The sequence below is a fragment of the Carcharhinus amblyrhynchos genome, chromosome 6, assembly GCF_965287045.1.
Source record: "Carcharhinus amblyrhynchos chromosome 6, sCarAmb.v2.hapA, whole genome shotgun sequence".
Lineage (NCBI taxonomy): Eukaryota > Metazoa > Chordata > Chondrichthyes > Carcharhiniformes > Carcharhinidae > Carcharhinus > Carcharhinus amblyrhynchos.
In genome coordinates this window covers 99,160,106-99,175,619 of record NC_137329.1, presented here as the reverse complement: position 1 = coordinate 99,175,619, position 15,514 = coordinate 99,160,106, and the positions used below count along the sequence as shown (strand labels likewise).

Sequence of the window (15,514 nt, the reverse complement as noted above, 5' to 3'; positions counted from 1 at the left end):
TTGATATCTGTTTTAAATTGGCCCTTTGCTAACCATAAAGATGTGACCCATTGACCTTAAAAATAAATGATGGTGGAAACATTTTTTGGACTTGCTTTTTCGTTCCATTTGCAACCGTTTACAATCCCAGCCTCACGGGAATGGCTGTGCCGCAATAAGAATCAGACATGGCACCTTCCTATAAGATGCCAGAGTATCTGCTGCCACGCCACCCTTCCAGCCAAGACTTGCCACGGCACCAGAAAATCCGCTGAGCCATATTGTTACGGCGACTGAGCCGAGATAGGCTGGCTAGGGTGAACGTTGGTCCCTTAGCGGATGAGAAAGGGGACCTAGTGGTAGGGGATGGGGATATGGCTAAGGTCTTGAATAACTTTTTTGTTTCTGTCTTCACGGAGGAGGACGTGAATAATTTGCCGGGTGTTAGCGATGGAAAGGTGGTAGGACTGGAGGGTCTTAATGACATTACTGTTACTAGAGAGGTGGTGCGCAACAGACTGGAGGGGCTGATTGTGGACAAGTCCCCAGGACCGGATGGAATGCATCCGAGGGTTCTGAAAGAAATGGCGGAGGTGATAGTGGATGCCTTGGTGGTTATTTTCCAGACGTCGCTGGATTCCGGGGAAGTGCCGGAGGATTGGAAAACGGCTAATGTTACGCCGTTGTTTAAGAAGGGTGCCAGGCAAAAGGCGGGGAATTACAGGCCGGTTAGTTTAACGTCTGTGGTAGGTAAAATGTTAGAATCCGTCATTAAGGAGGAAATTGCGAGGCATCTTGAAGGGAATTGCTTGATAGGGCAGACGCAACACGGTTTCATTAAAGGGAAGTCGTGTCTGACAAATTTACTGGAGTTCTATGAGGATGTGTCTAGGGCGGTGGATAGAGGAGAGCCGGTGGATGTGGTCTTTCTGGATTTTCAGAAGGCGTTTGATAAGGTACCTCACAAGAGGTTACTGCAGAAGGTCAGAGGACATGGAGTTGGGGGTAGGGTGTTAGCGTGGATAGAGGATTGGTTGTCAAATAGGAGGCAGAGAGTGGGGGTCAATGGGTGCTATTCGGATTGGCGGTTGGTGACTAGTGGGGTGCCCCAGGGGTCGGTGCTGGGGCCTCAGCTATTTACCATTTATATAGATGATCTGGAGGAGGGAACCGAGTGTAGGGTGTCGAAATTTGCTGATGACACCAAGATTGGGGGAAAGGCAAATTGTGCGGAGGGTGTGGAGAGTCTGCAGAAGGATCTAGATAGGCTGGGCGAATGGGCCAGGAAATGGCAAATGGAATTTAATGTTGGCAAGTGTGAGGTGGTCCACTTTGGTAGGAAGAATGGTAGGAAGGACTATTACTTACGTGGCGAAAAACTGCAGCAGGCGACGGTGCAGAGGGACCTCGGGGTCCTTGTGCATGAGTCGCAAAAACCCAGCCTGCAGGTGCAGCAGGTGGTCAGGAAGGCGAATGGGATGCTGGCCTTCATAGCGAGGGGGATTGAATATAAAAGTAGGGAGGTCTTGCTGCAGCTGTATAGGGCATTGGTGAGGCCGCAGCTGGAGTACTGTGTGCAGTTTTGGGCGCCGCACCTGCGCAAGGATATTTTGGCCTTGGAGGGAGTGCAGAGGAGGTTTACTAGGCTGATACCGGAGTTGAGGGGGTTGAGCTATGAGGAGAGGCTGAATAAACTAGGCTTGTACTCGTTAGAGTTTAGAAGAATGAGGGGAGATCTCATTGAGACGTATAAGATGATGAATGGGATGGATAGGATAGAGGTGGAAAGACTCTTCCTGCTCAAAAAAGACAGTAGGACTAGGGGGCACAGCCTCAAGATAAAGGGGGGGCGGTTCAGAACGGAGTTGAGGAGGAACTTCTTCACTCAAAGGGTGGTGAATCTCTGGAATTCTCTGCCCGTTGAAGTGGTGGAGGCTGCCTCGCTAAATATTTTTAAGAAGCGGGTTGATGGGTTTTTGATAAGAGAAGGGATTAAGGGTTATGGGGAGAGGGCGGGAAAGTGGAACTGAGCCACGACAGATCAGCCATGATCTTATTGAATGGCGGGGCAGGCTCGAAGGGCCAGATGGCCTACTTCTGCTCCTATTTCTTATGTTCTTATGTTCTTATGAGATGCAGCTGTTCCAAGCCAGAATCCCATCACCCAGAAGTCACTGGACATGTCAAGGATTCCAATATGGGCATCAGCTTTGCCGAGGGCTCCGCAAAGGCAGGCTATCAGAACTGTGGAGCTTAAGGCATGGAAAAAAAAATCACCCGAGAATGACTTCTGGATGAAAAATGAACAGGAGGCATTTATTAGGCTTGTTATTATATTTATCCCCCTTATCACATTTGACATTTTGATCTGCAGTGTAGCTTCGTAGCAGCTTCCCAATATATCATTGATGTAAAAGTTGACTTAGTACTTTGACTGTTCTTTCATCTGTGGGTAAGGGAATAGTGAAAGCAGCAACTAGAACTGTAAATGCGGAGGGACTTTGCGTAATTTCTGAGGTCAGGATAATGCACAGGTCAGTGGAATGGTTGAGCCACTAAATCACCCCTGTAGTTAGAAGTTTTGGAGGGTCGCGGGTGGCCCTCCTGCTGTATTCTTGCCTTCTCCCTCATTGTCCTCGTCAGATGAGGGCTGTTTCTGCCTGTGTTTCCTTGAAATGATGTGGAGCTGTCGGCGTTGGACTGGGGTGAACACAGTAAGAAGTTTCTTAACACCAGGTTAAAGTCCTCCTTGACCTATTTTACATGCTTCTGCTCTCTTCCCCTCCTTTCCACACAATGGAAAGAAGACCATTCTTTCCCCCATATGTGCCTTTTTTTGCCACCTGCAACACAATCACACCACTGTATCGCAGGTGCAATGCCTGTTTACTCCTTTCTTTTTCTACACTGCAGTGCAGAGCCCCAAACGCTGCTAATGTTGAAACAGTAATTAATTGTGTGCTTTCTCCAATAAAGTACACGCTCTTCACAAGAAATCTCACTAACTGTCCTGACGGGGGACAATTCACATCTCTTTAACCTGTGTTTAACCCTCTCTCCACTCACGTTGTCTGTACCTTTGAGACTTGAATACCTGTAAAGACTCGCATTCCAACCATCATTTTGTAAATTGAGTTTGTCTTTATATACCCTGTTTGTGAACAGAACTCCAACTTACCTGACGAAGGAGCAGCACTCCGAAAGATAGTGGCTTTTGCTACCAAATAAACCTGTTGGACTTTAACCTGGTGTTGGGAGACTTCTTACTTTCCTTGAAATGCACGTTTCTCCACAGAGAGTATGTGCAGGATGGAGGTGCTGTTATGAAGTGTTATGGTATGCCTCTTGACATAACATACATAAGGGAGCCCCAAGATCTGTTGGGGCACCTATACTTCTGCTTCGGTAGCTCTGTTATAAGTTCCATGGCTTTCAATATTCTAAAATGATAGAGTAGTGGTTGGGTTGCATAGGGTTAGCACGGACATCATTTTGGGGTGTTCCTTTTCATAATGGGAGTCTGCCATGGAATAAATGCAATCCAGGCACACATTTTACACAGGTCTGTTTCTGTGATCAAACATCAATGGAGAGTTGGATTTTCTTATTCACAGGTGCCCCAATGGTTAATACCTATGTGCTCCATGGCACCCTTGACGCAAACACTGTAAACCCTTGATCATTCTCATGTTGACTGTTAAGGTCAATTTAGATGATGTACCGGCAAACTCTGCTGAATTTTCTCATTGCAGCTGTGTACTACAGACTAAAAGATGCAACTGATGTTCCCCCCTCAGGGGATTTTTCACAGTCACTTCATTGCAGTGTTAATGTAAGCCTACTTGTGAGACTAGTAAAGAAACTTTAAAGAAGACAGGAAAGAGTCAGCAGCATAGAAGTGTAAGGCAGTGGTAACTTTAAGAGTCACTGGCATAGCATGATGCTCTGGCCCAGCAGGCAACAGATCCTGTCACAGGGGGTCGCAGAAATCAGCGACAGGCTTCCTGGTGAAGTGCAGCTTCCTGCACTTCAGATTGATTCGAATAAAATGCCTGTTGGCCTGACACACACTGTGCTGCTAAGGCCTCCTACAAGCAGCCCACTGAACTCTTGTCTTGCAATAGGTCCGGTTGACAGCTGCTGTTGTTAGAATGTTGGCTTCTGAGGCTGCTGCTGTTTATCCCTCCATCCAAATGAAGCTAGCAGTAAAAACAATTGTGATAAGCAGATAGAGGGTGTGGAGAAAGAAGCGATCTGGATGCAGGGAACTCCCTCAGCAATCCAAATGACATGATGGCGCACACATTCTCTGATCCAATTACCTGCAGGTGAGTGCCTAGTGCCTCAGTGGCTCAGGCCTGGCTGCAGGCTATGGCGTGACGACTGCTGCTGTGTGGGACAGTCTGGTCCAATTGAACTGCTGGCACCATGGCCAATATTTACTGAAGGGGTGGCAAGGAAGCAGATGTCCTGAAGGTGGGTAACATGCACAGCTCTCACACAGTGGAGACCTCAACCAACTCCATAAGTTGCATGTTTAAAATGACAATCAGCTTGTCGAGACGCAGCAGTAATTACTGCTTTTTATTAACAAACCTTCCCCACCTCATTGCTGTTGGGTGAACAAAGTCGGAACTGGATCGTTTTTTTAGTTTTGCTTGTCGCAGTCACAGAACCAATGCAAGAGAATTCTTTGTTATTTAAACTCTGTAAAAAGGAAAACTCATAATACTATCAGAGAAGTTTTAATTATTAGCCTAGAATTTTAACTTGGTACGAGCAATTTTTGCAAATGCAGTGGAAAAACAGGAATAAATAGAATGTTTTGATTAAAGGGAAGATCACGATATGTTAACAGACTTCACAGTCAGAGAGAATATGTCATCTCTTATGTAATGCCCAACACCAAGGGATTTTCTCACTTTAGGAGAAATATGTGGAGCACTTGAAAATTAAAATTGAATCTGGATTGATATTTAAGCAATTCGTGGTTTATTTTCAATGCCCACATTGCCCAATTCATATCACAATCACCCCAAAAGTAAATTTGCCTTTCATTAAATGACTTTGAAGGGTTAACATTAAGACCATAACAGTTCCTCAACTCGCAGTCTTTTATGCTCTGTTGTGATTTGATATAATTAAATGAACTGTAAAGGTAAATTCTCATGTCAACCACATAAATGTGGTATATTCCTGTTAAATATTTACTTTTCCCATAGCAATTATGCTAATTTTACTTTTTTTAAAAAAAGAGAGCCAGTTATAATGACAAAATAAGCAAAGAAGGTTGTAGCCATGACAACGTACTTTTGACGCAGACTGCTGCTGAGGAGAATCTGTCGCTATTGCTTCTTTCATGGATAATGTAAAAATTCATTTGTTTTGCCAATGCTTCCCGGATCTAGAATTCCACTTTTTGGGCCTTACCCTAGGTAAGATGTTGCTACAATTATATTTTACGGTGCTTACTTGTGATACAATATAAGTCGTGAAATGCAGATGACTCGTGTAGCCCATTAGTGAAATAATTACTACTGTGCAATGTGAGACATAACGAAATGTGAATCAGGGGCTTGTGGTTGCAATGCACTTGTTCCAAAAAAACCAGGTCAGAACACTGATAAATTCATCTCTCTCTGCAGCCTGCTGAAGAAAATTGAGAGAGAAACCTGGCGAGAAAGTGGTATTTCTCTAGTAGCTACTGTAACTCGCCTCATGGAGAGGTTGCTGGATTACAGGTGAGACTTGACAGCTTTGTTTTTCTTCTCTGCAAGGCATGATCAAATTGTGTTTTGAACTTGGACAGAATATTATAGTCTTAATACCTGTATTTATATTAAAAATACGCAGGAACTGAAATTCATACATGTTAGCGCTGTATCGTTTTACTGATTGCTACCAAGTGGATGTATGATTCTTGCTGTCTTTTTAAAGATAACACTTACAGAGTTAACCAAAACATGCTTGATGCTGTTTTCTTTTTTTTTTGCGTTAAGTGTCGTAGTTGCATATTTTTCCATCGTGTAAAACAATTTCCCCTGTGAGTGCGAACGTCCTATTGATATGCTAAGATCTGCAGGGGACACTGGTAATGTGAATAAACTGTAATTGCTTTCCATTTGCAGAGACTGCATGAAAGTGGCAGAGGTTGATGGCAAAAAGATTGGCTGTACAGTTAGCCTGTTGGTCAGTATCTATTTAATTCCTCTGTTCAATCCAAAAAAGGGACAGTTCTTGAATATTATCAACCAAGTCTCAAAATCCTGGAATGTTAAAAAGACATTTGTGCCACTTGCAGTTCTAAATTTAATTTGATAGAGCCATTGCTTAGGGATCAACACGGGCCAGCATGGCGATACGTAATGTTGGTTTAAGCTGACAATTGCCAGTACTACTAAAATTCTTGACTTTGACGACGTCTCCAATGGATAAATACCCAACTGAAGTCTGGTGGCTGGCCACAGGAAAGGAAATGGTGCTCCACTAGCAAGTGGTTCAGGGAGAGAACTGCCTGCCACAGCATTTGTTCATTCTGTGGAGATCAGAGGAATGGAAGGAAGCATTTTCCTTAACTCCTGAATGCCACTGATGAGTTACCTTGTCGGCTGTGTTGCTGTTGCTGCAATAGAAGGCATAATCTATTCTGTCGTGGCTCGGATTGTTGCTGTCAAATGTTGACCTTCGGAAAGACTTAGACCTCTCGGTACAGTTGACTGAAAATCCAGCTTTTAAAGTTGGTTTTCAGCTAACAGGAGGTTCCATTTAGAATGGATTGTGTGGCACAGAATAGAAGAGATAATTAAGACTATTTAATGTGTTTCCTTAAGGGAACAAGTTGTGGAAATAGCAGATATTTACTGAGAAATTAATGTTAAATAAATAAGAAGGAAGAAGAGAGGTATCATGCAAAAGCAGTTTATTCAAATATTTTAAATTACAAACTTTTTTTAAATTTTTGTAACGTAGGGTTAATATTAAGAAAGATAATCCTGACGTTTAAGTATTATAATATTCTAGTTTATTTCAACATCACAGTGCACAAGCTGCAAATTTGAACTCAATATCCAACCGAGAAGCTTGTCAGCGCTCTTGAGGGTGATAACCCATTCTCCCTTGTTTGTTCTGATCCTCGAGCTGTTTGCATCTTTCCTTGGACCTCCTCTGTTTAGAGGACGAAACTGTGGCCCAATCAGCAGTAGATACACGAGTCAGGCTTTAAAAGAAGCCATCAATTTGCTGCTCTGTGATCACGTGATTCGTTTATGTGTCTTGTTTATTTCTACCAATGTACCTAACCATTTTTGTCGATGATTTAACATAGTTTTAATGTTTGCCTGATCCAGTGTAGAGCTTTCAACTTGACATGTATAAACCTCGTTCTGTTTGTGCTCTTATCCCCATGTGTTGTTTCGCTCTAGTGAGAAAACATGGCATGGGAACTTGGTGATTATTAAAATCTGCATTGTTTACGTAACAGATCACATCCTCCCTGAAACAAAAAAGAAGGAAGTGGCAAAATAGTATTGGTGCTTTGGTTTATTAGAACACCATGTTTTTATTTTAAGGATTTGGGCTTGAATGCTCTCGACTCGGATGAAAGTTGAGTCTCTCTCTGACTGTGTGAAATGAATATTTCAGTCTCTGCATTGTCCACAGTCCAAACATATCCACATTTGGCTACTGATTTGGAAGTCCTGTAAGGCAATAAGGCAGGGGCTCAATATGGGAAATGTATTTTTTCCCCCTCCATCGGACATTGCCATCACTGGCCACGCCAGCAATTTTGTTGCCATTTCTAATTGCCCTTGAGAAGCCGATGGCCTTCTTCAGCCTCTGCAGTCCATGTCGTATAGGTGTACCCACAGTGCGGTAGGGAGGGTGTTCTAGGATTTTGACCTAGTGACAATGAAGGAACGGCGATATAGTTCCAAGACAGGATGGTGATTGTGTTCCTGTGCACCAGCTGCCACTGTCCTTCTCGGTGTAAGAGGTCATGGAAGGTGCTGTTAAGAGTCTTGGTAAGTTGCTGTAATGCATCCTGTGTTAGGGACCAAATCAGAAACTCCAAGGTATGTTATGAAGTTAGCCTAAAACCTAATGTTATTTGATTTTGGCATTAGTACGAGTGTAAGGCATTTTGCTACAGGTATGATTCTATTAACACACTTGGAAGTTTTTATTAAAACTAATTTTATTTAACAACATGGTGAAAGTATAACACCGAATTAGCATAACTCTTATCAATTAAAATACGTAAACATGACAAGACAGAATTCTTAACGGCTATGTCTATAGCGATGCTATCAAGCCACTCTTGGTGATGGACATTGAAGATCTCCACCCAGGGTACATTCTGTGCTGGTGTCACCTTCGGTGCTTTCTCCAAATGGTAGTCAATATGGAGAAGTACTGATTCATCACTGAGTGTTTGGGAGAGGTTTCCTTGCCCATGTTTGACCAGGTGACATGAGACTTCGTGAGGTCCAATGTTACAGGTTTGGCTTTTAGCAGCCAGGTAAACCCTTGGACCATCTAAGCAGGCTTCAAGGTTAGGGCACTCTTTGACTCATGGATCAAATCCTCCATTGGAAAATGCCAGTACCCTGGCATCGACTGTCCTCAGCCATCCCATACTGAGGCCTGCCCCCTGACCTCAATGTCCCCAGGCCCCATTTTTCTGTTGTTGCAGGCACAAGACCAGCCCTTGTCCTTTGGGTGCAGTCTCCATAATAACCACTGTTAGCAATGATGCTCCTGAGCTGCAGCACTTGTAGGCAGGTAGCCTTGCATTGCCACCAGAGATACTGTCATGCTTATTTGGCCACTGACAAAATTCGGCTCCAGGCACTACCACCTACTGAACAAGGGTTGCCCCCCCACCCCTCACTGTTTTTGGCTCCAGTTGAAGGACTTCTACCATTCCCACAAAATTCTAGCCATTGATAGAGACATAGAAAATAGAAGCAGGAATAGGACATTTGGCCTTTCAGGTCTGCTGCACCTTTCATTTTCATCATGGCTGATCATCAGATTCAATATACCTCTTCCCCTTTAGCCCAAGAGCTATAGAAACAAGGGGGACAATTCTCCCACCCTGCTGCACTAATTTTCTAGCGCAGTGGAGTGGGAGAATCTTGTGGCTGGGCATGTGCAGGATCCACATGTGTTCCCACCACATCCACAGCTCCCAGCGCCAGATTTCCGGTGCTGTCAGATCCGCACTGAAAACTGAATTAAATATAATTCCAATGTAATTAGCAGGCCCGGAACTGAATTCTCAGGACCCGCTAGCTGCTCTCACCCTGCCAGAGTATTTCACTGCAGTGGCGTTACAGTAGCTTTCCACTTTGAGGGAGCTAATGGCTTGACCCTGCTGAAGTAAAGGGGGTCAGCAATCAGGGCTGGGTCAGGCGCTGGGAGGGGTGCCCCCTGGGCAAGGGCACCCTGGCAGTGCCCAAGGGACAAGGTGCTCATGTCCTGGAAGCACCCTGGCATACCCGACAGGCGGGATATTTGAGGGGTGGGACATGGTGGGGCCTATGGGCAGTCGGTAGAGGTGGGAGTCCCACTGCCACTGCCACTGCCACTTTGCATTGGGATCGATGGGGGCAGGAGGGAGGGCAACAATCAGGGCAGATTGGTGGGATGGTAGTGGGGATTGACACTGCAGAGGTGCGGTGGGTTGGAGATTGGGGCGGTCTGGGATATGGGGGGGCCTGGGAATGATTGGGAGGGGGGGTGGGGGGAGTAGGGGTGGGGGCACGATCAGGACGTGTGGGTGTTGGGAACAGCATTGTGGGGGTGGGGGGGGGGGAGGGGGGGGGGGGGGTCCCGGGCTGGCCAGCAATTGAGCTGACCAGAAAATGGGGCACTGGTTTCAGCCTCTCGGGTGGAAGTAGGTCCCACCCCCAGAAATCTAATAATATTCATGCTAGTGGCCTCTGAAGTGCATGGAACGTGGGAGATTCCCGTCTGATCTCCTGCTGAAAAAAAAGCCCTGTGAATTATTCCAGTTTTCCCGTGAATTCAACACTTAGAATTTTTTGGGCGAATTCTGCCAGTGATGTTGAAAGGTTAGCATGAGCACAGTGTTGAAGAAGAGCAGAGAAAACTTAACTTTATTCTGCTTCTGGTTGGTGTTACTCTGGAAAGTCTTTGATTTTGTCTAAAATGGAAACTATATCCACAAACAAGCCTCACTAAAACTGACTTTGCCTTCGCTGAATTCCACAAACATAATTAGCCTTGTGGATAGGTTACTTCTGACACAATTTTTACAGCTCAAGGTTACACTTTACATTTGTGCTTGGATAATACTTTCTTCATGATTTTTCCCTGAATTGGTGTTGTCAGCAACATTACAATAGCCTCTGATAGCAAGCTTATTTTTTGTGCTCATTCCCATTACCAATGGGGATTTGGAAGCTATATATTAACCTGGATCTTTTCAATGATGGTAGAAATTAGAAATAATAATATTCTACACCTCCATTTGCTCAAGGAGTCTTTTTACATGAGATTGATATTGAGGCAAGGAAGAATATACACTAGGAAAGGCTCTATCAGTAAAAATTAGCTACAGGGTAGATATTTTAATCAGTGGGAAATGCATTCAGAAATTACTTATGCATTCCATTAATACTTTAGAACAGTTTCAGAATATTAGGAGTTCATACAACTAAGATGGGGCAGCACATTTGTTAGCACTACTGCCTCACAACGCCAGGGACCAGGGTTCAATTCCGGCCTCAGGTGTGTGAAGTTTGCACATTCTCCCCATGTCTGCATGGGCTTCCTAAGGTGCTCCTTTTTCCTCCCGTACTCCAAAGATGTATGGGTTAGGTTAATTGGCCATGGTAAATTGCTCCTTAATGTCGGGGGATTAAGCTGGGTGAATAAGTATGGTTCAGGGAATAGGGTGGGATTGTGGTTGGTGCAGACTGGATGGGTCAAATGGCAGCTTCCCACGCTGTAGGGATTCTATGATTCTGTTCTATGATGCTTAGAGATCTTAGCATTATACCTGATGGAGTTTTGTCATTCACCCAATGTTGTAATGGCAGTGTTGAATTTGTTCCAGATGAGAATGCAACATCAATATCGATCCTTTGGCGAGGTTATTTGACTATTTAAAAACTGTCTTATTAAGAATATCTAGTTACTCTATTATGTTTTATATTCCTTTACAATTTATAGGATTAGAAATATACAAAAGCTAGTACTTGTGATGATGTTTCTTGACAAGTAATATTTTGACCGAATTTTATTCAGTGTTCAAAAGGTTGGGTGTCACAGAAACAGACAGCTACACTGATAGCTAAGTTTATGTAAGGTAGTCCATGGAGCTTTGTAAGCTTAAACAATAAATTTTAGATGTACAAATATTTTCTAGTAACTGATTTCCAATTGATTTTCAGAATTTTTATAAAACAGAAATAAATAAAGAAGAGATGTACATCCGTTACATACATAAGCTGTATGATTTGCATTTGAAGGCACAAAACTTCACAGGTAGGTTCCGCTTTAACATGGAACAGAATTATTAATTCAGACCTCTAGAGTAATGGCTAAAATAAGCAGTAATTTTTCACTTGTATCACTAAGGGTGACTATTTTGTTTGACAATGCCTTTTATGTGGGGAAAATTGAACCCACTGAATGCCAGGCCTGAAAGAGTTATGTTGCCCTCCTAACTTGGGCATTTTATATAAAAGCAAGTTATTGTTTTCCTTATGTATCTGTAGCTTGAATTTTCAGATAAAAGTTAAATTTGATGACCTTATATTACTTCCAAGATGATTCATCCTTTTTGAGTTTTAAAAGGATGAATGGATAAGATGTGGAGTTACGGGAATTGGGCTTGGATGGGATTGTGGTCAGTGCAGACTTGATGGGCCAAATAGCCACCTTCTGCACAGTAGGGACTCTGTGATATTCGAAGAGCCTCTCGACCCTTTCTGAGAGTAAACATGGTGCATTCTCCCCTAAATTGGCAACATATGTCAACTTGCAAATGACTTGACACCTGACCTTGAGCATAAACTCACTAAGGTGCTTAAGTGATGAGGGGTTGAGATCAGCAAACAGCAAATCAGACACTGAACCCCGGTTGGGCTGTCAGGAATGCGGGATGGGAAAAAAGGAAGCTAATATTCTGGAAAAGTTGAAGTTTTTTAGGTAGGGGTTTGAAAGGTGAGAAAGACACAAATGACAGTTTTCCAACAGGATGAAGTGGTAGTAGAAGTGGGTGATTGTATACAGGTGGAAATAGCTGTCACGGTGATGAACTAGGTGTAGACCTCAGTGGTTAGGCAGTAATATTTTAACTCTGGTGGGAGAGGGTCCAGGAGGGGATAAAGAAGGAAAATGTGTTCACGACTCGTTGGGGAAGTGGTGTTTTGGTGCCAGGTGTTGTGGCATGTGAGTGTTTCACAGTTGGGAGACTCCATTAATATTAAATATGTTTAAGTTAAAATTTCCACAATGCCGCTGGGGTCATAAATTAAATGGTTGCCGACGGCATGGACCATCAGCAACAAGATGGAGGTGAAACAGCCAGTTCAAGAAAATGAGTACTTTTTACAGCATTTCTTGTGGACTAGAAGGAACAGAAGTGCTTCCTGGCACTTTAAGGAGACCTTCAACCAGCCTCATGTCCCCATCCCATGGCTCTCTCTCCCTCTGCATTGCAAAGTCACAATTCTGTCTCTCACAATAGCCTTTTTCTTCCCTCCTTAGCCTACCTCTAAACTGAAGTTCCAATCAGTCCCCATTGCTGTGTGTGTCTCTCTGCTTTCCCATCCAACCAAACTCTGATCTTGATCAACCACCTCCCAACTGCTTGGGACCTCCGCTTCTGCTTTCCAACCTGGCAACCGGCCAACCAACTGCCTGGCTGGGAGCAAAAAAATTAAAATGGTAATGATGTCCTGCCGTTAAATTTAGCAGGCTACGTGCCCCCAGCCTTGCTAGCTCTACTGCGCACTCGCTTATTTCCCTGACCTCTGCCTGTCACCTTGATTCTGCACCTGAGATTCTAGACCATCAGACTTAATCTAAAGATGTGGTCAGAAACAGGTGGTTCATTCATGACTAGATGCTATACAATTCATCGTCAGTCATTGAGCCAAGGTTAGTGGAAAGAGGTAAAATTACACGTACTCAACAGAACTGTATGTGAAAGCTGATTTACACTTATAACTAATGACACTGAAAGACAACATGGTGATCAGAAAAAGAGGCAAAGACTGAAATTTGAGAAATATTTGACTAGAAGAGCAAAAGTAAAGAAGGGAAAGCAACAAAGGAAATGTGCTGACCACGCAGTGAGATTTGAGAAGGGTTAGGTCTCAGAGGTGACAAAGGAGGATAAAATGGCTCACTGTAATGATGATTGCAGATTCCCAAAGGGTGATCAAGGTTAATATGCTGCCATTCCCAGTTGGAAAGATGTTTTGGATGATTTTGATCCAGATGGTCTTGTTGTGGGCAGGATAGGATTGCGACTTTGAACAGAATGGTGACACGTGGATGAGATTTTTGCATAATGATAATGCTTTTGAGGACCTTGAAGAAAGAAACAGGGGTCGTTTTGGATTATTATTTGGAGAGTACAGAACTGGGTTTTTTTTTAAAACAGGAGGACGGCAGCAGTCGATGTGATGACACATATTTCTGGCTGCAAGCCAGCAGAGCATTAATACTTTCATGGCATGATAATTTAGTTACATATTATACTGATATGTTGTTAATACGAAAGCCCTTTATCTGCTGAGAATACATACAATGCAATGTTCATCATATACTCCAAAGCAAATGTTGACCATCCCATGGATTACGCCCTATTCAAGTTACTGAATAATTGCATTTTATCCTAATGTTTATATGCATGAAAGAGAGAAACTTTATTTCTGCAACACTTTCTACTGTTACATGGAGAAATAGATTTTGAACTTAGCAGAAGATTTGTGACATTTTTTGTTCGTTATGTATTTGACTGTTGAGAAAAGTCTCTACGTATCTCAGCAAAAATAAAAGTTGTAATTTTCAACATTTTTCATAGTAGTGCAATGAAGTATGATTGCCTCTCTCGTCCTGAGAGGATTTCTACAAGCAACAAGCTAAATCAGACTATTATTTATTTAACTATAAACCATAAACATTTTTGGACCTCCTGCACATGCTTATTAATGTGAAAGAGCCCTTAACAAGTCCTTAACTTTTTAAAAGATCACCAAACTTGGGAATCGATAACACATTTCAAAAGGATGTCCAGTTTTGCTTTATTAAAAGTGAAAAATATTTGTTTATTATTTTTAAATACAGATCAGGATATTATAAAAGCAAATTACTGCGGATGCTGGAATCTGAAACCAAAAGAGAAAATACTGGAAAATCTCAGCAGGCTTGGCAGCATTCGTAAGGAGAGAAAAGAGCTGATGTTTCCAGTCCAGATAACCTATTGTCAAAGCTTTGGTGATCTGGATTCAAAACGTCAGTTCTTTTCTCTCCTTACAGATGCTGCCAGATCTGCTGAGATTTTCCAACATTTTCTCTTCAGGATTTTATAAAATTTAATTGGCTGAAAGACATAGATTCCCTCTTCCAGAAGGCTTGTTTCTTGCTATATTTTAATCCAGGATCGTATGACAACATAGCAACAAATGATTCCACTTAGAGACAAAATAAATGAATATTGCATCATTCATCAACTCCATTTTAATATTCTGAAACATTGATATCTTTATAATCTAATGTGTTTTTTTTTGGAACTTCACTCATGATTTCTCATCATTGATACCTGTTCAACTCTATCTGTGACGCAGAAGCTGCATACACTCTGCTGTTGTATGATGAGCTCCTGGAGTGGTCAGAGAGGCCACTGCGAGAATTCCTTCATTACCCAATGCAGACTGAGTGGCAGCGCAAGGAGATTCTTCATCTCACCATCATCCAGAACTTTGACAAGGGCAAAGTAAGTTCATCAACTGCAGTTAGTGTCTGCATGCTAAGCTTAGCTACCTGCCATTGCATTTGAACTCCACATTCTGCAATGCAAAGCAGATCACAAACATTTACCTACCCTCTTCCTCTTCTCCTATTTTTGTTGCCCTGGCACTCTATCCAATTCTCAACCCCATCATTCACACTTTTTTTTTGTTTAGCCTGTCTTAGCTTGGGCTAGGGTTTACCATTTGCAAAGTTCTAATCAAATGTTGCCAATGTGTTTATTAATTACTGCTGTTTGTGTGTTTTTAGTTTTGTTACAATTTTGCCCGGTTCTAGAATATACTATGGATGTGAAATTTGATAGACTTTATATGCCCAAAGAAGCAGATGTGCAAGCTGATCATAAATTTATGCCTTCTGCATGGCATCTCCGTCAAATGTATATCTTTGTTTGTACTTGTGTGGGAGTTCAGGCACTGGAACATTTATTCATATCCAGGATGCATCATCTCCCCCGCTATTCTCCTGCCATTTTCATCATTGTTGGCTTTTCCCTCTTCAGTGTTCATTGTCTGCCTCTCGG

The 15,514-nt window shown here is 42.8% G+C and overlaps 1 protein-coding gene across 5 annotated transcripts in view; it reads left to right on the top strand.

The window, feature by feature from the left end:
* The window catches only part of LOC145344156 (dedicator of cytokinesis protein 4-like), a 410,020-nt gene that overhangs the window by 292,160 nt on the left and 102,346 nt on the right, over positions 1-15,514 (top strand). For 3 of the 5 annotated variants that reach the window (XM_080191053.1, XM_080191056.1, XM_080191052.1), the window contains exons 33-37: positions 5,388-5,414; positions 5,625-5,720; positions 6,108-6,168; positions 11,400-11,493; positions 14,808-14,956. In XM_080191053.1, coding sequence (XP_080047179.1) covers positions 5,388-5,414; positions 5,625-5,720; positions 6,108-6,168; positions 11,400-11,493; positions 14,808-14,956 — 427 coding nt within the window. The remainder of the gene's footprint in view (positions 1-5,387; positions 5,415-5,624; positions 5,721-6,107; positions 6,169-11,399; positions 11,494-14,807; positions 14,957-15,514) is intronic. The other 2 variants (XM_080191055.1, XM_080191054.1) reach the window with 1 other exon arrangement.